Source organism: Acipenser ruthenus, chromosome 5, assembly GCF_902713425.1.
Source record: "Acipenser ruthenus chromosome 5, fAciRut3.2 maternal haplotype, whole genome shotgun sequence".
In the NCBI taxonomy this organism is placed as follows: Eukaryota; Metazoa; Chordata; class Actinopteri; order Acipenseriformes; family Acipenseridae; genus Acipenser; species Acipenser ruthenus.
In genome coordinates, this window is record NC_081193.1 from 65,376,438 (window position 1) to 65,399,874 (window position 23,437).

A 23,437-nucleotide genomic window follows, 5' to 3' on the forward strand; every position below is an offset into this window, starting at 1 on the left:
TAACACAGAAGGCTTTTTACACCCCTGGATAATTAGAGAGTTCCACTACACATAAGCTCTATACAGATTTATGTTGGGGTATTGTGTCAACATTTAAAGCGGTAGGTGAAACAAAGACAATTCCTAAAATAAATTAGTTAACTTCACACAAAATGCATAAAATAAGTGAAATCAGTAATAGTGAAATCAACTAATAATAAATCAGTGCACACAATAATTAGTGATATTTGCACCTAAGCCTTCTGGAAAGCTTGCTTTATGCAATAACTACATATTGTGTCAAGTCTGTTTTTCTAATTAAATTACAGTTTGACATTAAAGAAATTATTCCAAAAAATCTAACAATAGTCTGAAACAGTTACATGAATATCAAACTGTTTTATTCTTTAAAAAGGTCATTTTAAATAACTCGGGGGTTGAATAGGGCCCACGACTACAGTATTTCACTGTGACTATGCAAGAATGTGACGTGTGTAGCACCAGACTGATATTACTGTGATTAGTAAGTGACAAGAAGCTGATATTTTGCAGATATTTTGCTATTTGTGCATGAATAATTAATTATAGGATTGTATAACAAACTGCAACTTACAAATTAGTTGTATTTGTCCTTGATTTAAACACAGCTTGACGGTTTAAAAAATATGAAAAATATGAGAATATGGGCCTGTTGTCATTCTCTGAGAAAAACAGACACTTTGTGACAGTTGCCATCTCTTGTTGCAAAACACACACCAAAACATTAGCAGTTTCTGAAAGAACAGTTGTCGGGGGTTACCAAACTAGTCAGAGGTTTGTATGTGATTGAAACAAGAAAATCAGGATTGCTGGAAAATCAAATACAGCAGAATTTGAATACTATTAAAAAATATGTACTAGTAGCTATGAGAAAATGGCTTCCACAAATTCAAAATACTGAAAATTGGCATACAGTGAGATAAACTGAACAAGTGGGCTACATCTACAAAGCTTTTACGTTGTTTTTTTTTTTAAATGTTACTATTTATAAAATACAGCTGGAAGCTGTTCTAGGCAGTTGATTTAGCTATAACAACAAAAGAAAGTTTACAAAGGATGTCTCAATTTGACAAGGTCTAATCCAGTCACATGATTTAAGTCCACAACTCTAGTCATTTTGTGATCTAGTATATAGAATGTGTTTTAGCAGATTCTTCAAAACAAATTTAAAAACGTTTTGCTATTTTTTGTCTGGTTTAAACATACACACTTCATACAGGTATATTAAATACACTAACTACAGTGTAACTACATTTAGTACCTGTATTTTGAAGCGCGTGCTATATCTTTTTATTTGAAAATAAATTATGCCATTAAAATTAATATTTTGTAAAGCTGTGTAGAATGGCAGTTGAAAAAAATATTTTTAGGCAGTGTGAGATATTTACTGTATTTTATAAAACTTATTTCCAAAAACCTTCTCTTCTCTCACCGCCAGGGGCAGTAGTACTGTTTATTCTTTCAACACTGGTGGCTGATCCCTCTACTCTCCGGGTTGCATCACATCCCTCTGCTGTGAGCTGATTAAACAAGATATCACATCTATTTATTCTTTGTTTGGACAATTAGTAGTAGGGTGGTAGTATTTCTAACGTCATTTCTAATTTAAACTTGACGTGTTGTCTAAGTATTCGTTTAATTATCAATGGCTTCGTATTATTTCTGCTCGCTGTAGTTTCCTGTGGCGCTCCATGCGTTTATTTTCGATTGTGAATGCTACGAAAAAACCTTCTGTTGTTGTTTTTTTACTTTCTGATCCGTGATGATAAATATTACATTACGGGGTGGAGGGCTGGCTCTCTTTATGTTCTTGCTGGGTAGTGATTTTGTTTTGGGTTGGTTGAACAACATTAAATCCAGCACACAGCAAAGTCAACGGTCTATAACCTCCAGTTCAGACCAGAGTTGCTTCTGTCACGTAAGTATATTTATTTCATTTCCTTTTAAACACAAGTTTGACATGTATTTGTTACTATGTTATTGTAATTGAGCATTCAGCTTTTCCAATAATTCCTTGTTACAATGTAACTAACACTGAGCATTTAAACTCTTCTAGTAATTTCTTCTGTCACATTATGTTGACGTCATAAATACATCTGCTTTAAAGTGACAGTGTCTGTTTTTGCTGCTATAGCAAGGCTTTCCGCAAAGCAGTTTTTTTTAAAATGTATGTTTTTTTCTTACAAAATAATAATATTTAATACAGTGTTAGGTAATGTATATTGAGCACCTCTTAATTTTTAATAAGACGTGAAAACGGTAAGCCATTTAAAATATGAAAATATTCATGTGATCTTTCTCACCCAAAATCTGGATTTCGGTAAAAATAGTAAAGTACATTCATTAAATAAAATCGGAATTAAAACATAATAAATAAAATAAAATACACACACAAATAATATATGCCTAAGTCTACACACTGTGTCCTGTATTGTTTGCACACAAATATGACCACCTGCATGGTCTGGCACTGCAGTAAACAGATTATTGTACTGTAAATCTTTACAGCTGCTGTATTCAAACATTAATTCCCTTTCATATATTATTTAGGGCTTCTGTTTTTCGTGTTTTATTAATTGTATTTTTCGGTACTTATTTTTAGCTATTTTCGAGTTTTATGTAAATCGTTTTTTTCTGAGCTTTCTTTTTTTGATATACTGTATGAAATGTGTGCTTTCGGTTACTTTCCAAAATGCTCGAGCGTTTTTTTTTGTTTGTTTTGTTTTCTGTCAAAATATGTATAGTAACTCGACAGTACTTGCACACTTAAGTTGTACCTTCTTTCCACTGCTGTCTTCCACAACGAAATCCCTATGGTCACATTCTTCTGGGGTTTTTGTGTGTTGGCATTTTTGTACATTTCGCCACAATTCTGTTTTAAATCTTCCGTATTTTAACTGTAATACAGCTTGAAATCTGGCTAACAAGCCTCCATCCTGAAAGTATTCAGAACGAATCAATGATAGATGCAAGTCAGGAAGGCGGGACGTTGCCCTGCAGCACTGGGAAACGTATATATTATTTTTGTAGTAGCTTTTATTTTTTTAATGGGATTAGGGTAAAGTCAACGTGAACTGAGTAAACAGTTCCACAGTTTTTCCGATGTTTATCGGCTGTCCACCGATTTCATTTTTTTTGTATCGGAGCTGTTTTACCGAAAATCAGAAGCCCTACATATATTAAACAGTGCCCTTCCATATTCAAATGAGCAGTCTTGAAACAGAGGTGACATTTGTTATACCAAACTGTGACACAACATACGCACAAAACTGAGCAAAAACAAGAGCATTATCTGGTAGCTTGGCATTTGGTGACTGAACCCATGCAAGCATGGAATCAGTGAGATTCTGTGTTACACTGGTCCAGATTTTGCCATGGTTAGATAAGTTATGACCGCAGTTCTTTCACATTGGCAGGTAGTGGTCGACTTTTCCATAATTGTTTATCAAGGTGTTCCCAGACATGTTCAGCAGGGTTCATGTCGGGACTGAGGAGTCCAGGGAAGGAGTTGCAGCCTCTGTTGTCTCTTTCAGGTAGTGGTGACTCTGGACGTCCGGCGTGTGGTGCTGTCTTCCTGCAGCTGGTGCAATGTAAACTGCAAAACCCCTTTGTGGTACAATGGAATGAGATGGTTCTGAAGGATAGCAATGTAATGTGCTGAATTGAGACTGATCTTTCCACTGAACCAAATCGCACCCTAGACCTTGACGTTGCAGCCATCGTGTTTTACTGTTGCTTTTAAGCAATTGTTCCACAAATTAATCTCCAGCTCTCCTCCATACCCAAATGCGCCTATTTGAATTGAGTTGTTGGAAGTGGGATCCATCTGAGATCCGAACAGTCCTCTAAAACTGTAGAGGTCTGTCGAACATCTACCAGGCCCAGTGCTTTCCGTGCTGTACATTTGCATGGGTGAGCAGGGGTTTCTGTCAGGCCACTCGCCCGCTACCCATGCTGTCATTCCCCATTATGCTGTATGTTGGTCATGTATGTTTGCAGAGCTAGCAATGTTCACAAGGCTGTATCAGAATGGAGCTGGCAAACAAGTGCCTGTTGTGCACAGTTTGTGGCGGTCGATGGACAGCGGTCACAATACCCTGACGATATGTCACAATAATGTTATGTACACACCCATTTGAAAGTCCAAGATCTTTGGCAATCTGCCTCACCTTTTACCAACAGTCAGAATGTCCATTTACAAAAGGTGCAATATCACGTGCACCTACTCTCTGAGACATATACTCCTTCAGAGCACCACAATGCAGATGGCTGATATTTATACCATCGGTGTAGCGTTATTGTGGGTATTTCAGACGATACCACTATTTTTGGGAATGCTCATTTTAATATTATAGGGCAGTGTATGATACAGACATATACTGTATATATATGTTCAGATAGCTGTTTTTTTTGTTGACATATTTTGATTTGTGTCTTATATACAAGTATGCAAACCTTTTTCAGTCATTAATTTGCAAATCACACTAAACTTACTTACTTACATACTTACTACATCTATTTGGCATAAAAAAATGAATACAAATACAAATTGAATGGACCTCGTGTCTAGTTCTGGTTTGTGGACAGGTTAAAATATAGATGTCTTCAGCATAGAATAAAAGAAAGGTACCTGTAAGTATTTTACAAACTTTGTACAGATAGTGGAATGAGGTGGTACAAATGGAAACTGAGTAAGAGTAATAAGTGCATGGAACAGTTTATCAAGTTAAGTGATAACCATCGAAACCCAATCATTATATTCAATTTAATTGGGCTTGCAAGGGACGACCTTCAGTGGACTAGACATATAACTTATGAATGCGTGACTGTGTACAAGAGTGGAGGCACAGTGTTGATGGCTGAATTATCTTTCCTTTGTATTTGTGCTCACTGCTGCTACACCTCTCCAAGCCCACTCAGGAATACCATATTCTTAATGTAGTAACCCACATAATGAAGAAAGTACTGTAAGGAACCTGACATTTGAGGGCAAATTTAAGTCTCTGTTACATACAGTATTCAATAAATTCAGTGAAATTGTTATTTATAGCGTGTTAACATTATTAACATGTTTTGCAGCTTTAGTCAGATTTTTATAGGGTATATTTTTTATTTGAGCTGCCTGAAGCAATGATTTTGAGTTTTCTGCAATATTACATTGATGATAATAATGATACTAACAAAAACGGCATATTTTTCTATCAATTAATAACCTCATTTTATCCAAAGATAGACACAAACCCCTGTTCAGTTGTGTGTAAGATGAGCCTTGCACAGAGCAATTCAGAGACATATTTTCAATTAACCTTAAAGCTTGAGGATTGCACTGAGGGAAATACTTTCATGCCATTAATGAAGCAAATTAGGAACACTGGTTTAGTTTTATTTTAACACATCATATACGTAGTCAAACATATGTTGAACTAACCCTGTGGATTGTCCACTTTACTATAACCTAGCTGCATTAAAAAACAAAACAAAAATTAAACAGTGGGATTTGGGTGTCATTTTTTTCACTGAACATTGAACAACTACTGATCTGAAACTTGTACAGGATAACAATACAGTGTCTCCATAGTTCAAGATCGACAGTCTTCATACTTATAGTGTTCAGCTGTATAGCTGAACAACACCTTGCAAGATGTGAATCTGGGCTTCTTGTATTGAATTTTTGTATAATTCTGACAAAGTGTTTCAAATACAAATTGTTAACCTACACATTAATGTCGTCTGGGATTACATGGGCCTTCTACGTGTGTACACTGTTTTTCTGTTATTAGGCGGAGATGAGATTGTGTTTACTTATGTATTGAAATGAATTAACAGTTTAGGTGTGTTCCGTATAGAGTAATTAAAAAAAAAAAAAGGGGGGGGGGGGGGGGGGGGGCGTTTAAATGATCCACCTCCTTAATCATACTGGGTGGTTTTAGTTATGTTTAAAACAACGACATTGTATGTTGCTATTGGATTAAATGGTAATAAAATATGTGTAAATGAGTTTTTTTTAAAAGATATATTTTGTTATATTTCTAACCAGGGCTATGGTTTTTCAGGCCTCGTAGTAAATAGATTCCTTGTAATGTTAGGTCATTTTGATAGTGATATTATAACGACGTCTTTGTTTATTTATATGACTGTTCGGTAGTTAGGTTTTAGCTGCCTCTTTTGGTACAAGCATAGCAATATTTGTGACTTTTTTTTGTTTTTGGAAGGCTATATTTATTGCCTTTTTCAATGAAAAACAAAACGATTTTGGTCTCCAACTTTAACTCTGTTCATATTGAATGTTTGGGCACCGACCACTTCTGATTTTAGCCCGCGTGGTTTACTCTGATTGGGTCCCTGGAGAGCCTCTATACAGTAGCCTCTGGAACTTGTAGTCCCGCTCTGCACGATTGTCGGGTTATTTAACTGGATTCTGAGTGGAAAAAAACTACAAGCTTAAGAAAGCAGGTGCTGGCCAGTTTTCTTCCATACAACTTTTGTATGGGGGCGGGGTTGTTGAAAAATATGTGGGCTGGAACAGTGGAAGTGACAGCTAAGCTGGAGTTGCTGCAGCAACACTGGAAGCTAATTGACTGGTTGGCAGTCACCGTGAATCACAAGTATCTTTGGCAGAAGGATAGCAAGGTGTGTGTTCGTATGCAACTGGAATTATTATAAGTTTACAAACTGACACCGGGAACATAAAAGGTGTCCCGTCTCCCAGAAGCAGCAGTGTACAGCATGAGCGGACAGCGCTATGTTGTTTTAGGAGTTGTGTCATCGCTATTTTTACGCATTTTTTCCTGGGATACCAGAAGTGAGGTCAGTGTTGCTATAACCTACTTAATGTGTATTTAAAATAAATAACAATTATATATATATATATATATATATAAACCATACAGCGTAGCAAAATAGAGAAGTGGAACTCGTGTCATTAAACTTTTGGATTGTGTTGGTACGTGCTCACTAATTTTTAGTCACTAATCACGGTGCCATTGACAGCATTTTAAAGGTTATGCGACTGGCTTGCGTTCAAGCTGTGTTTTAAATATTAGGTTAAAATAAAAGTTGGACGTCTTCAAATACTGTGAACTTATAATAGTTTCAATTAACACTTGTTGATTGTAAACTTATTTTTATTTTCATTTAAAATGTACAATTCCTTTGTACGTTCAAGTAGTATTAATTTATGTTTATGAGCAAATGAATGTACTTGAGCAACCATTATTAAACATTACTGTATGTATAGTAAAAGCAAGCTGTGTTATTCTTTAACAGCTGATGCAAAAAAAAAAAAAAAAAAGAATATGGAACAAAATATCCCTGAGATATATTTTTTCTAAAGGACAACAATAACTCTGTATTAGCTGCAACTTACCAAATTGATTAGCTCATACTTTAAATTATTAATGTGTGAGACAAAGCTCCGTATTCAATTAAGACTGAATGCAAGGTCCTACAGTAGCTACTTGTATTGAGCAATCATTAGTCATGAATATGTGTATAACTGTTCTGTGGCATATCTCACTATTTCAATTAGTTTAATGTGGGTGGCATCTGCTGCTGTGGTCTGCCTCATGTTATTTTTCTGTTGTTTCTTTTACTGTGATCCTTTTCAGTTACACGCTAAAAGGCAATCCCAGTCGATTGGTGTCTGTCGTAGGTAATTTTATTTTTGTATTATTTTGTATTGAAAATCGCGCAGTTTTACATGATTGAAATTTAAATGTAGTCGTCACCCACGTTGAAATAATGTCATTCGCCGACTAGGAATGCTATGAATGTAATCTGCAAGATATGTTTAAGAAGCAAAACATAAATTTTAAAAAGTATTGCATTTTCCACTATGCTATTTTTTATTATACTGATATCATTTTACTGGCAAGACCTACTATTTTCTTGAAGGGCTTTAAATATGTACTGTAACTATGTAAAAACTATACAGCTTGGGGCATCTCATTTTTAGATTTCGACTATGGTGAAGATTTTCGACTGTTCTCAGAATCAAATAGCTACTGTTTGTATGAGTAGTATTTTAGTGTTTCAGCAGTTTAAAATACCAAACCAATTTGAATTAATCGATGCGCAATCTGTACCCTGCATTTTTTTAAAGAATGTAACGTTTATATACATAGGAATAAGGTCTGTGTAATGCTTATCAATTCAGTTGTTAGAACGTTTCCTGAAATTGAAAAAATGAAAATATGTTTATATGGATATTTTGGTGAAAATCACGATAGCTTTGTGTTGTTTTTTTTTTTGTTTTTTTTTTTTGAAAAAAAAGACCTATTTTCATTTTTTCAGTTTCAGGAAATGTTCTAGAAATTGAATTGATAAGAGTTACATGGCCTGAAGAACCATAATGATGTTTCCTGTAACAGAAGCATAATTCTTTTCTGAGGTTTAGTAAGCATTCATGTAGGAAGGACGTTTTTACAGTAACTTGCGCTAACAGAAATGACTCTCACACTTCCACCGAATGTGTTCTTAATGCTTCTAGCATAGATAAGTCATTTAAAATACATTTTTTGTAACCCACAATTATTCTTCAATCAAGTTCTTTTTTTCTTATCTTTTTTTTTGCAGGCACTTTTTGTAGATTAAATGTTTATGTGCAATGCTTGATATTTTGTTAAGCATACATTTATTTATTTTATTTTACAGAGATAATGTATGTCATTTTTACATGTATTCTTTTCAAGCAGTCACTAAATGAAAATATAACTGAATTGTATGACCCAAGTCCATTTCATCAAACCAAAGTGGTTGGTTTGCTTTTAATCATGCATGCCTTGGTAGCGGTAAACACTAATTAAGACCTTGTGTTTTATAGTTGACAGGTGTCTTAGATGACTGCTTCTGTGACATAGAGAGCATTGATGTCTTCAACAACTTCAAGATCTATCCCAAAATTCAGAAACTAATAGAGAGAGACTTCTTCAGATACTATAAAGTAAGTTCCGTAACACCTGTATCATAAATAAATAAATATTGAACCATTCCTGGCACAGTTTTACAAAGCCTTTACAAGTTCATGTAATTGTTAATAATTGCCATGAATTCCTAAATAAGAAAATTCTGGTCATAGAAAAAAGGAGTAGCATATTGGTTTGTTTGCCATCAACATGCTAAAATGTATGTCAGTTTACTGAAAACTGTTTTTTTAGGGCAAGAAGATTATAGGGATTATCCATCTATTATAATCGAAAATATTCCCTCCTGCATAAGGAATTACCAGACTACAGACTGGACTACAGTAAAAATGTAAACAGGGATGCTGTTCACAAATGTGTTCTGGATACCAAACCCATCCAAACTACTGTGATCTTCCATACTTTAATCCTTATATTTTCTATGGGGGGACAAAAATAGCCGTAATGCTGTGCTGCTGTCTTTACATCATTCACACAATTATTAGTTAGTTTCATTTAGAAATTTGCACAGTAACGCTCCATGACAAATACCTAATGGCAACTGATTCAGGAGCTCTGTACATAAAAGGGAAATTTCAATTAAGAACCAGAGTTTCTCCTGAACCTCTAGTAACATTCATTAACTTCAGATATTGACTAAAAGTAAATTGGACTATCACCATTTCTGTATCTGTAAAGCAGAGAACCAGAACGAACAAGAGAAAACAATTTATTGGACATCATGGCAAGTGTCCCCTGCCAAGAATGTTGTGTTTTTTATGTTTTATTTTTTAAATCTATTTGGAATGTATGTTTGTGATATTTTGGTATTTTAAAGCCTCTACATAAATTAAAAATGACAGAAATAGAAGTGTCATTAGCAATTACTTAGTTCAAATCTGTTACCAAAATAAGTATATACATATGTCATAAGTAAATAGACTCCATCTTGTGTACTAATGTCGCTTTATAATTTCTGCATATGGTTTTAATTGCCAGTAAATCATCAAATTACCATATGGATATCATTTTTATTATACTATAAATCTAAAAGGGAATTATCCTTTACATCCCTGACTGACAAGACTCTACTGATTCTGTCTGTACAGGGGGGACTTTCATGAAATAATGCAAAATTCATAGTCTTTTCAATTTATTTCATTAATTGCTGCAGCTAGTGTTAGACATTCAGACTGGATTCATTTAGGAAATATTAGTCAACGCACAAGAGTAAGGCTTGGAAAGTGCTGGGACTAAAGCAGGAGTTGCTGGTCTGGACCTTACTGGGGTTTGTAGTTGGCCATGCTGTCAAGATAAACGAACAGGACCAGAACTACTGTAATCAGGCTGACTTCTGATATAGAGCTAGGGAAAGACTCCAGAATGCTTCCTTGAGAGATGTGTTACAGCTGCCCTCTAGGGAATGGAAATAGAAAATAAAAAAGTACCAACTGTGCAGCCAGGCTTCTGTCTGCAGTACTTGAGTTTCATGGGTTTGAAATTTTTAATTGGAGAAAGTGTTACGTGTCCTTCACACAGCTTTTAGTCTGACAGCTGAGCTGTGTTAAAAATACTCCAGATGGTTTGCGAGATTCGCGGCCTGTGTTTAAAACACCTGTAACCATGTAACTTCAAAAAAGGTAAGCTAATGAGTACTGGTACACCATTTTTTTTTTCTCTCCATAAAAATGAGTGTGGCCTTTACATGCAATGTTTTAGATTGATACAATTTTTCATTTTCAGATTTTTGCTTTTTCATATGTACCGTATCTCTGAAAGTAAAACACATGGGAGTATATTTTAATATTGTGAACGGCAGCAGGTCTACATGCTCTTTAAAACTGTATTAGTGCTGTTCATATGGTGCATTGTCCCACTGAGAGTCCTCAATAAAGTTTTTTAATAAAGATTTTTCATGGAGGATAATGATGCTGCCTTTTAATTTTTTTGCAGGTAAACCTGAAGAGACCATGTCCCTTCTGGCCAGATGATGGACATTGCTCCATCAAGGACTGTCAAGTGGAACCTTGTCCAGAGGTATGGACGTTGCTTCCTTTGTATTGCTTTATACTGTAGCTGTCAGTGAGACAAGGAATTTTCCAGATACTGCAGTTTGAAATTCAAATTACGTTCCAGCTTGTTATGTCCATATCAAAGACAATCATGTCTGCTTCTGCTGAATAAAAAAAAAAAAATCAACTCACGAGTGAACCATCAAAATAAAGGACAAATTCACATTCCGCTGTACCCACCTACTGTACATTGGACAAATGCTGAGTTGTCATTTGAGCATGCTTTTATTGGCACTACTTATTCCTTTGAATCTAAAGTCCTTGCCCATACATATCTGAGCATTATAAGCGATCATGTGTGTCCTGAAATTGCTTTTTACCAGGATGGATGATGAGGTGTATTTCAAAATGCAACTACTTGCATCACAGTGACAAAGTTATTTTGTGAGTGGTTAGATGAAGTAGTACATATCCCATGGCCCACACGTGGAATCAACTGAAGTGTCAAAGTAAATCAGTGCCCACGAGAGCCACCATCCCTGGCACAATTTCTCAATGCAGTGATAGACAAATAAATAGGCTGTAGTTCCATAAACACTCTGATGTGTTCCTAATAAAATGGCCTGGTGAAATATTTATTTATGTCTTACTTGCTTGCAAGCCTATTCATTGCACCATAGGTACTGGTTCCAGACACCAGTCAGTGAAATCCTGTTGACTTTTTGAGGCACATTTAGACCTGGTAAAAAACAATAGTTCCACATAAGACAAACAAAATCCCTAACTGTAACTCCAGACCAAATCATTTTAAGCAAGGTACGGTTTTAGTATGTTCAGCACGTACTTAAGAAAAATGTTTATCGCAACTTGTAGTCCCAAGTATAGCAAAGCAATTTGTGCATCTAAGTGGTGTATGTTTGAGCCTTGTTTTACCCATTGAAACTCAAATTGTAGCTCACTGCAGATGAAAGTGTTTGTTGATTCCTGCTGTTAGCTCTATAACCTGATTTACTTTGGAAAGAAGCTATTGGAGGTTTCACTTTGCTGTCCGGTGAGAGGGCATTGGACGGTAACCTGAGAAATGAAAGCTTTTTAAAGGGTGCCACATTTACTTTTTTGATATGCAATAAACCATTACCTAACATTGGGAATGAAATCCTCATGAATTAACAGTGCTGAATTCAAAATGAATTACTTCAGAACTCAGAGGAAGTACATAAGATATGCAGGTGTTATTCCTTTGGTATTCAGCTGGCATTCATTATGAATTTGCAGCCATTGTTTTAAAGTGTTACATTCCACCTCTTTGTTTTTTTTTCAGAGTAAAGTTCCAGTGGGGATTAAAGCTGGCAACTACAATAAAGTAAGTGTTTGGTTTTACTTTGAACAACTGTTACTGCTTTACTGTTAAAGTAAACATGTGCTGCTAATGTGTAGTTATTCAGATTAATTAACTTGGAATGCTTAAGGAGACAGTGTGGTCCAGTGGTTAAAGTCCAGGGCTTGAAACCAGAAGGCCACCTCCTGCCACTGACTGATTCACTGTGTGACCCTGAGCAAGTCACTTAACCTCCTCGTGCTCCATCCTGCGGATGAGATGTTAAATCAATGGCCTATTGTAAGTAACTCTGCATATAATTCACAGTTCAGAGCTTACCTCTGTAAAGCGCTCTGTGATGGTGGTCCATTATGAAAGGCGCTATATAAAAATAAAGATATTATTATTATTATTATTATTATTATTATTATTATTATTATTATTATTATATTATTGTTATTGTTGCGCAGGGCAATTTACAATGCAGAAACTGAGGCACAATTGAAAGTAATACAGAACATGTTGGGCTAATTTTGAAGCCAGTGCAAAGGAAAATTCCTTTCTGAAAATCTTTTCACCTGCTTTGTTTTTTGTACTGTATTAATCTTTAACTAAGTTTGGTAAATATTTGCATGTAATGATTCTGAAGCAACAGAAAGGGTAAAATAGTAAAATAAATGTTATTGTAGTTCCTAGAGGACTGTCCAGAAATAGATTTTATTTTTTAGTAAGACTGTCTGAAGTACCTTAAATCATGAAAAAATAAGAATATGTCCTGTTTTATTCTACATAACTGTCAATGAGTTTTTATTAGTTTTTATTCATTTTTTTTGTGGCTCGTAAAAGGAGGTGTAACCTTTGTTGTTTAATTAATTACATTTAAGACACCTATTAGGGTAGTAAAAAAAGGACATTTAAGTACTACTGACACAATCCACATCCGCTCCTGTCTTTCTTTGCTTCACAAGATCTTAAGTAACTGCAGTGCTATCCAATTAAACAATTTACCAGTGTGTGATGAAAAGGCAAGAACTGTATGTTAACTAGTTTCACTTTACTATCAACATCTTGTACTGGTCTGAACTGGTCTCGGTTTGGTTTTTTATCAAATCTGCCATGCCCCCAAAGTTCTCGTTTAGTGTGCTGGTTTATTATTGACTGTTACTATAATACATTTGACTCTATGGTAAGGTCCTTACACTTGAATTCAGTCAATATACCGATTTTAGAATGCAGCAACACAGTAATCAGACAAACAAAACTAATTTCAATACATGCACAGTAAATGAAGCTACCGTAATAAACATAAACTGACCTGCTCACAGGAGCATCTAATTTAAAGCAGCTTCCAGATATTTTTCTCCAGAATCTATTTAGCTCATTTTGAAGCTTCACCCAGTTGACTGCTTATTTCACAGTGGTTTGGGATCTCAACTGACATTTTATGTTCTTTCAATACCTTCGTCGTAAAACTCTGGAAATTCTTCCACGGCAAGTATTATCAGTCATTTTGGATGCTGCTTCACCCTTCTGGATCACATGCATTGAAGCTGTTCTCTGATTGGTCAATTCCTCGTTGTCACAATACAAATCTCAAAAAATAGGATTCAGTCTTATTTATTTTGCGTCGCCCTCGTGTCGTTCCCACGTCGCCTGTCATGTCGTCTGTGGTGTACTTATCAAAAGTATAGGGTCTATTCATTTTGTCGCATCCCTGCACATTTTCACTTGTCGCATCGTGTCTTGTGTGTAGCAGCCTTTAGTGTTAAAACTGCCATCTCTTTTTCATTGTACAAACATTGGGTCGGTTTTATCTTTTGTTGGTATCATTCGTTTTGGAATTGTATACAAATGTTGGTTTAGGTTCGGTTCCGGTTTGGGCAAATCGTAACCGTTGCATCCCTAGTAGGGATTCAAGGAAATGCATGCACATGGATTGGGGAGTGGTTAACATGTAGAAAACAGAAAGTACTGATTAGAAGAGAAACCTAAAAATAGAGCGAGGTAACCAGTGGTGTAGCACAGGGATCAGTTTTAGGTCCTCTGCTATTCCTAATCTACATTAATGATTTAGATTCTGGTATAGTAAGCAAACTTGTTAAATTTGCAGACGACACAAAAATAGGAGGAGTGGCAAACACTGTTGCAACAGCAAAGGTCATTCAAAATGATCTAGACATCATTCAGAACTGGGCAGACACATGGCAAATTACATTTAATAGAGAAAAGTGTAAGGTACTGCACGCAGGCAATAAAAATGTGCATTGTAAATATCATATGGGAGCTACTGAAGAAGGAATCTATGAAAAAGACCTAGGAGTTTATGTTGACTCAGAAATGTTTTCATCTAGACAATGTGGGGAAGCTATAAAAAAGGCCAACAAGATGCTCGGATATATTGTGAAAAGTGTTGAATTTAAATCAAGGGAAGTAATGTTAAAACAATGCATTAGTAAGACCTCATCTACAAAAAGGATATTGCTGCTCTAGAAAGAGTGCAAAGAAGAGCGACCAGAATTATCCCGGGTTTAAAAGGCATGTCGTATGCAGACAGGCTAAAAGAACTGAATCTGTTCAGTGTTGAACAAAGAAGACTACGCGGTGATCTGATTCAAGCATTCAAAATCCTAAATGGTATTGACAGTGTCGACCCAGGAGACTTTTTCGACCTGAAAAAAGAAACAAGGACCAGGGGTCACAAATGGAGATTAGATAAAGGGGCATTCAGAACAGAAAATAGGAGGCACTTTTTTACACAGAGAATTGTGAGGGTCTGGAACCAACTCCCCAGTAATGTTGTTGAAGCTGACACCCTGAGATCCTTCAAGAAGCTGCTTGATGAGATTCTGGGATCAATAAGCTACTAACAACCAAACGAGCAAGATGGGCTGAATGCCCTCCTCTCGTTTGTAAACTTTCTTATGTTCTTAAATAGACAAATTAGCTTGTATACTTTCTTATTATTACCTCAGCATTACTGTGTTAGAAATTATGGTTTAAAAAAATCACACAGTGCAAAGGTAACTGTATGTAAGCCCTAAAAAAATATTTCATTTCAAATTCCAGTTATATAAATTAAGGTTTTCTACCAGTTAATTATGGTTTTCTACATGTCTTAGTTATTCTGGTAGTTGGAAACTACCAGAACAACTTACTGCACTGTACTGGAATGTGTCTGTGACAAAAGCTGATCCGATAACTTACATTTTCTGCATGACTTTCACGAGAAATTTTTAGATTGGAGTTTTTCAGAATATTGTTGGGTTGTTTTTAATAGTTGTTCCTTTAAAAAAAAAAGCAGCTAACATGGAAAGAGTGGGAGTACTGGGCACAACAAATATGCAATACATTATTATTGTGCAATGAACATTTTCAGGAATACTGTTTGATGGGAGATAGAGGCCTCCAATCCAAAAGGACAGGAAACCAGAAGCCTGATGCTGCCCCGAAAGGAGAGACGGACACGGAAGAGCCTGGGCACCATAATGCCCATTGTGCTAGTAGCTTTAATGAGAAAGACAGTGCAATGGTAATTTCATTTTATAAAGATCATGCATAAACGAGACTCAGAGAATCATCTTAAATGTGCCCTCTTCCTGTTAAAACCATAATTTGAATAATTATGTTTCGACCTCTAAAAAGGCTTAGTTTGCACAAAAATTATTTAAGATTAATAGATATTCAACATTTTATCTTGGTTACATGTGATCTGGTTGGGTTAGCAGATTTGTATTTGTTCCTAGACAGCTGAATTAATATACACTGTGATTTTGCAATTTAAATACATTGCATTGGTATTTAGTTTCCTAAAATAGTTTATTTGTTTGTTTGACCTGAATAAGTGAAAGAAAAAACAGGACAGGCTAGATCCAAGGATAGCATCTAAAACACTAAAGCAGTCTAAATGAACATTTATATTGTTTTTGCAGTTATTGTTCTGTCTGTGTCCATTTAGATTTTTAATGTACAATATAATATTTGAATGTATGCAATAGAAAAAAGTTAATATGCTATAATGAATTATCTGCAAAAACCTCCTCTGTCTCTGCAGATGTGATAGCCTTTGTTTGCCTTATTCACACTTTTAATAATAACAAAATCAGTGCATATTCATAGCCCCCTGGCAGTTTAGAGCAGTTGAAGATGCAATGTTAGCTTCTTTCTCCATAGTTTACAATTGTATGCACTCTACAATATCAGGAAGGCCTACTTGACAATCCAGTTAACAGTCCTGTTAACATCCCCAACAATATTCTCCTTGCCTTGAAACCTGCTTTCCATGTCACGATGCCAAATAGCCATGCTCCTTTTTCTACCCATGCTCCTTTTTCTGCCCACAGTAGAAGCAGGGTATATTATGCACATTAAAAGCTGTGGTTCAGGTTATAGAGTTAGCAATTTGTAGGAAACACCTGTTTTAATACTACAGTATGCAAATACTATGAAAATTTGAAAATTATATCCTTATGGCATTTTGAATGGTTTATTATTGGAACTTTACCAAATTACACGGTCTGAGTTAGATCGGAGACAAACTTGAGCACAACATCCTTATTAAGAGTATCAGAATCTGGCAATTTTTTTCTGTCCATATGTTAAATTTAATTTCTACATGTATCTAAAGAAATGCTGTTGAGGGATGTTAGACATTCTTTAACGCAAGGTATTGAGAGTTTGGGAATACATGTATAGTGCTGTGAAAAAGTGTTTGCCCCCTGTCTGACTTTCTGCATTTTTGCACACTGAATGTTATCAGATCTTCAACCAAAACCTAATATTAGATGAGGGACCCTGAGTGAACAAATAACACAAAAATGTCATACATATTTCATTTATTTATTAAAGAAAGTTATGCGACCCCCAATGCCCCCGTGTAAAAAAGTAATCGCCCCCTTAGACTCAATAACTGGCTACGCCACCTTTAACAACAATAACTGCAACCAAACACTTCCTGTAGTTATTGATTAGTCTCTCACAGCGCCGTGGAGGAATTTTGACCCACTCCTCCATGCAGAACTGCTTCAACTCAGTAACATTTGTGGGTTTTCAAGCATGAACTGCTCGTTTCAGGTCCTGCCACAACATCTCAATGGGGTTTAGGTCTGGACTTTGACTAGGCCATTCCAAAACTTTAAATTTCTTGTTCTTCAACCATTCTGATGTAGACTTGCTTGTGTGTTTCGGATCATTGTCTTGCTGCATGACCCAGCTGCGCTTCAGCTTCAGCTCACGGACGGATGGCCTGACATTCTCCTGTACAATTCTCTGATACAGAGCAGAATTCATGGTTCCTTCAGTGATGGTAAGGCATCCAGGTCCTGATGCAGCAAAACATCCCCAAACCATGACACTACCACCACCATGCTTGACCGTTTGTATGAGGTTCTTAGCGTGCAATGCAGTGTTTGGTATTCGCCAGACATAACGGGGCCCATGTCGGTGGGGGGCAATAACTTTTTCACACCTGAAGATTGCATGTTTGATTACCTTGCACACCAAACAAATGAAAGAAGCACCAAATGTTGGTGTCATTTTTTCTCTCAGACTCCCTCTATATACTACTACAACCCACAAAAAAATCTGACCAAATTCATTGTGAAAAATGTGCAAAAATGCAGAAAATCAGACGGGGCAAATACTCTTTCATGGCACTGTATGTACATATGTCCCTGTTCATGTGCTCAGCCAGCAACATATACATAACATCTTGAGGATGGATGGATTATGGTGTCAGTGGTCCTTTAAATGTTGTTTCATTATTTTATGTCATTGGAACAGTATGTTTATTTTGTAGATTAACTTAACACCTTAAAGCCTTAATGTCATTCAAACTTACATATTTTGCAGTATTCACAGGCTGCAAACACTGTAAAACAAATCGAGGATTGTGTGCAAGCTAATCAACTTGGAGCTATAAATAGCACTTTAAGGTAAGAATTCAGTTTCAGAAACTGTCAAATCACGTTGAAATATGTACTGTATATTAAGATGTTATTGTAATAAAGGTGGTCTCTTAAATGTGTTTTACAAATACATTTTATAAGGGTTATACATACTGACTGTTGTCGTTTTCTTAAGCAGATTGCAGAAAAAAACATTCCCTCGCTGTGTCTGTTATTTTAGTAGTGGTATTGAAGAGACTACAGTTTTTAGTAGATTACATATTATTGAGACCTATATTTTTACGCTGAAACCCATATTTCAGCAGAAGGCTGGGTTTCTTATGTTAAGCATGGTACTGACTGGCTTTTGAAGATCACCTTACGCTTGTATCTAGCTTAATTATACTATGCCATAACTTTAATTACGGTGACATTTTGTACCATATGTTCTGTAAATTGATCTCCCAAAGTAAAATCAGGTGACATTCAACCCAAGTTGTAAATTGTAAACTTATACACATTATCATTATTTGGTAGTACGAGTACACTACAGAATATGTAAGCAGTAATACACAAGAAGGTGTGGGTTTTACTGATGCAACCCATGTCTCAGTTGCGTGGTTTAACTATAAATACATCAACAGGTTCTCGTTTACACAACATACAAATCCAAAGACCTTGAATTAAACTGCCATTTTAGTTCAAAGTTCTTGTGTCCCTATTTTAACTGCTGTAAGACTTGCTATAAAATTGTGCCTCAGTGGGACTATACATTTCTTTTTCTCAGTCTGGTAAACTGGATTTGTTTCCATAGTTCTCGTTTCATTTGTTATGTTTGATTTATGTTCTAAATACAGCCGTTGTGGGACTAATGAACAGCTATGTCAGTATTTGAACTGCAGATTTTCAGTACTTACTTTGACTGACTGTAGATTGAAGAGCCAACATTTACTTTTATTTACGAGTACACTCTGCATAGATAATGAGTGAGAGTGCCCCTGGAAAGTACAGTCATATGTGTCTTCAATAATTTTACGTGGAAGGGAAAGGTTCTGAATAATTTGGTTGGCATTTATCTTCACAAGGTTATGAGTAAAAATAGTAAATTACAGAACCTTTACTGCAGCTTAGGTTTTTTTTAGGAAGTATTGAAAACAATTAATGATAAACAGTATCTTTGACATTAGAGCAGGGGTTTTCAACCAGGGGTTTGCATACCCCTGGGTGTACTTCTAAGGGTCATAGGGGGTATACAGGATGAAAGTGAAAGAAAGTAATGATATTGAATACATTTTTTTAACAATATTATATATTATCTCTGAACCACTATGCATAAATATTAGTTTTGTTCAGCAAAGGTTAGTATAATATAGTTTCAAAATGTGAATCCACTTGTACGCATGCGTGATTTCCACTCTGAAATATCGCTAGGGTGAGTGAAGCAGGTGTCTGGCTTCTGCTATGGTGAGCTCTGCTCACAGCGTTCTGCGTTGCTCATGAACTTTGCAGTTTTCAACTTGTTGTGTAATGGAATACTAATCAGTGAAGCCCAGTCTTTCTGCAGTTTTTAGAAGTACAAATTAGTTTGATGGTTTTTGTTTTATTTATTAGTCGTGGCTGCATTTTAGTAGCACCAATAGAGTCTGGTTGAATGTGTTTTCGATGAGTACATCCAGATTATCCTGTGTATCGTTTCTCAAGTTAATACATTTCTTACTTGCAAAAGAAAAATGTGCAGAAAGTGCAAAGCGACAAAGTTATACAGAGTCCCTTTGTATCATTTTTATGTTTGCTTTAATAAAACGTTTATCATTGTTAGTTATTATAGTTTTATCTTGAGGTTAATGTTTCTGATGTTGTAAACATTTTAAATGGCATGCATAGAAAGTGAATATGTGTTTTCGAAGAGATTCCTAAATAGTGTCTTTTGATTCTGTGCATCCAAAGACTTAATTATAAGTTTTAAGAATAACTGTTTGGTATTCTGTCCTAAACCAGCTGTTTTTCAGTCCCAAACTGTTATGACATAAATTATATATTAAATAAACGGGGGTAAAAATAAAATCATCATATAGGTGGAGATCAAGAAAATCAACAACAGGCTGCGATAACTACAGCGTTTCCATATCTGATTCTGAAGCTGCATAGTTTTAAAAATATATATATATTAAATTAAAGTAAACTTTTCGCTTTTTTTTTTTTTTTTTTTATTCGAGTAGAGCAGCAACTGGGCTAAATTGCTTGGCTCCTTATTCTCCACCTATGCTATAACATGTGTTAATCAGATTATTCTACCTTTTAATGCAACTGTGGTACCATTCAGTACAGTGAAAATTGTAAAGTGGTTCTTGTGGTGAAACCTCCAAATCAGAAGGGGTACAGTTTTAAGAAAAGGTTGGAAACCACTGATTCAGTGGACAAGAAATTAACAAGATTTGTAAATATTTAGAAAACTTCAGTCTTAATGGTTTGCAGTAATTGGTGTACAGTGTGTCCATAAAGTCCTCTTACCCCCATGTTTTATTTTCTACAGTGCACTGACCAACAACTGAAACATGAATCATGATCATTGTATTTAGAAGTACTCATTATATTCAGTACAAGCATTTCACTATATTTAGATGCACGGAGGATCGGTGATAATGCATCTCTGACAGCTTGTTTCAGCTTGACCTGCAACAGAAAATAAAAATTAATCGCAGAAAAGAAACATGGGGTTAACAGGACTTTGTGGACACTATATATATATATATATATATATATATATATATATATACAGACAAACACAATATATATACACACAATATATGTGTGTGTGTGTGTGCGTGTGTGTGATGAGTGATTAATCTAAAATACGGTTAATTTCCGATTTATTAAATTAAACACCGAAACCGCGCGATTAATAAACTGCACAATTTCCATCGATTGTTATACTATAAAACTTCACGTTTTCTTTATGGTCACTCATCATAAAAGTTACTTCAACGCTTGCGATCAACGCTTTAGTTGATTAATCGGTACGATTAATCTGTTAATCGGAGTAGTCCTAATATATATATATATATATATATATATATATATATATATATATATATATATATATACACTTGATGTCAAAAGTTTATATACCCCAATGGAAATTTATAATTTCTAGAAATTTCTCAAAAACAAAGAATTTTAGGAAAAATCTTTTGTTGCAAAAGTTTTGCTTTTGTGGCTGAGGAAAAAAAAAGTTACAAGAAATAGATGTCAACAATTATTTATTTCAGCAATTCTTTTGCAAAACTCAAAAAATAAGTATTCATACTCTTTGATGCTATGATAGTATTGTCTACAAGGTGCTAGAAATGTCAATATGATAATGCAGAACCTAATTCTAGAAAAGTCTAAAAAATGCTGGTTTGTAGGTGAACATACTTACAGAGTATAAAAGGGTTAGGCATAGGATGATTGCTGTCATTACCAATAAGTCAATATGGGAAAAAGTAAAGAGCTCTCTGAAGACCTTAGGCAGAAAAGTATTTTTTGTCATAAAGCTGGAGAAGGATACAAGAAGATTTCCAAGCATTTGAGTATCCCAATTTCAACTATTGTTTCTATTATCAAGAAGTACAAGACTCATGGTACTGTCACAACGCTCCCTCGGTCTGGAAGAAAGAAGTTTCTTTCACAAGAACAAGTAGAAGAATTGTGAGGAAGGTTAATAACAATCTGAGATTGACTGCAAAAGACATTCAAAGCGAATTGGCTGCAAGTGGCACTGGGGTTTCCATTTCCACCATAGGTAAAGCATTGCATATTTAAATTTAAAATATTGGAAGTTTAGTTCCATTACACGGTAAAATGGATTCCACAGCATACCAAAAGATATTGGCCAATCACCTGAAACCCTCCGGTACAAAACTTGGTTTAAAGCGCAACTGGACGTTCCAACACGACAACGATCCAAAGCACACATCAAAATCTACTTCAGAAAGGTTAAAGAAGAATAAAATCAAGGTTCTGGAATGGCCTAGTCTAAATCCCAATCTAAATCCGATTGAGAATCTTTGGTATGAGTTGAAGAAGGCTTTGCACAAGAGAAGTTCTCGGAATTTGAATGAACTGGAACAAATTTCCATTGAAGAATGGTCAAAAATCACTAAAGAATCATGCCAAACACTCATTGACAAATATCCTAATCGTTTAAAAGTGGTTAATAATGCTAAAGGTGCCTTAACTATCTATTCATTTAATTATCCTTGTTAGGGTATGAATACTTTTGAATCAGCATTTTTGGAGTTTTGCAAAAAAATTGCTGAAATAAATAATTGTAGACATCTATTTCTTGTAACTCATCCACAAAAGCTACAAAAAGATTTTTCCTGTAATTTCCTGTAATTATTTGTTTTCGAGAAATTTCTAGAAATTATACATTTTCATTGGGGTATGTAAACTTGACTACAACTCTGTGTGTGTGTGTGTATAATATATATATATATATATACTTCAGATCTTCAACTCCAGATCTTTTTCGGGTAATGATTGAAAAAATAAATAAATAAATCACATATATTAAAGTTTTAAGTGCATGATACATATTTAAATATTATATAGTACACATATATTTAGTCCCTTCAAATCTGTAGACTTTTGTTACCTTTTTCAGTACTGGAAACAGCGAAATAATAATAATAATAATAATAATAATAATAATAATAATAATAATAATAATAATATTAAAAATACCTTCATTGCTCATTTCTTGTAAAGACAGCGACATATCTGAATTTCGTTCATCGCGGTTTTCTTTTGAAATTTCTCCAATCACATGAAAATAATTTGCTATTTTATTCATATTGGTTTGACAAGTTTTCAAACTTTCTGGAAATGAGTAGCCATCGCACTGATAAATCAGTGAAATTGGTGGGTATGGGATTTGTAGTTTTTAATGTGTGATGGACAGTGGACACCAATAAACTACATTTCCAGTAGTACATTACCATTGAGCTATGAGAGTTTAGATCTGTGTTTTTTTTTTCTTTTAAAAAAAAGTTTTATAATGTCAGCTAAAAAAAAAAAAAAAAATCACATTTATTTTTAATAGTAAACCTTTCTGAATTTCTAGTGGCACATTGGCGCCTAAATAAAAATTGACGTTCATACAAGCAATTTTTTAATCGTATATGCGACCCAATTAGTCACGCTGTAGACCACTGTTATGTTGTTTTGTTTCCGATTTAGTTCCTGATAATAGTCGCCGCAGTTATTATTATTATTATTATTATTGAGGTGTACTTGGCATTCGCTGTGTTATTGTTTTCTGTA

General features: G+C 35.0%; 1 protein-coding gene across 3 annotated transcripts in view; it reads left to right on the forward strand.

Moving 5' to 3' along the window:
• The first annotated feature begins 1,475 nt into the window (after positions 1 to 1,475).
• LOC117403237 (ERO1-like protein beta) overlaps positions 1,476 to 23,437 on the forward strand; it is a 45,387-nt gene continuing 23,425 nt past the window's right edge. The window contains exons 1-6 of one of the 3 annotated variants that reach the window (XM_034005234.3): positions 1,476 to 1,936; positions 8,840 to 8,959; positions 10,872 to 10,955; positions 12,252 to 12,293; positions 15,625 to 15,777; positions 18,096 to 18,178. In XM_034005234.3, the coding sequence (XP_033861125.1) occupies positions 1,781 to 1,936; positions 8,840 to 8,959; positions 10,872 to 10,955; positions 12,252 to 12,293; positions 15,625 to 15,777; positions 18,096 to 18,178 (638 nt within the window). In that variant the 5' untranslated portion in view covers positions 1,476 to 1,780. Of the gene's footprint in view, positions 1,937 to 6,593; positions 6,826 to 8,839; positions 8,960 to 10,871; positions 10,956 to 12,251; positions 12,294 to 15,624; positions 15,778 to 18,095; positions 18,179 to 23,437 lie in introns of those variants that run through there. The other 2 variants (XM_059024385.1, XM_034005235.3) reach the window with 2 other exon arrangements.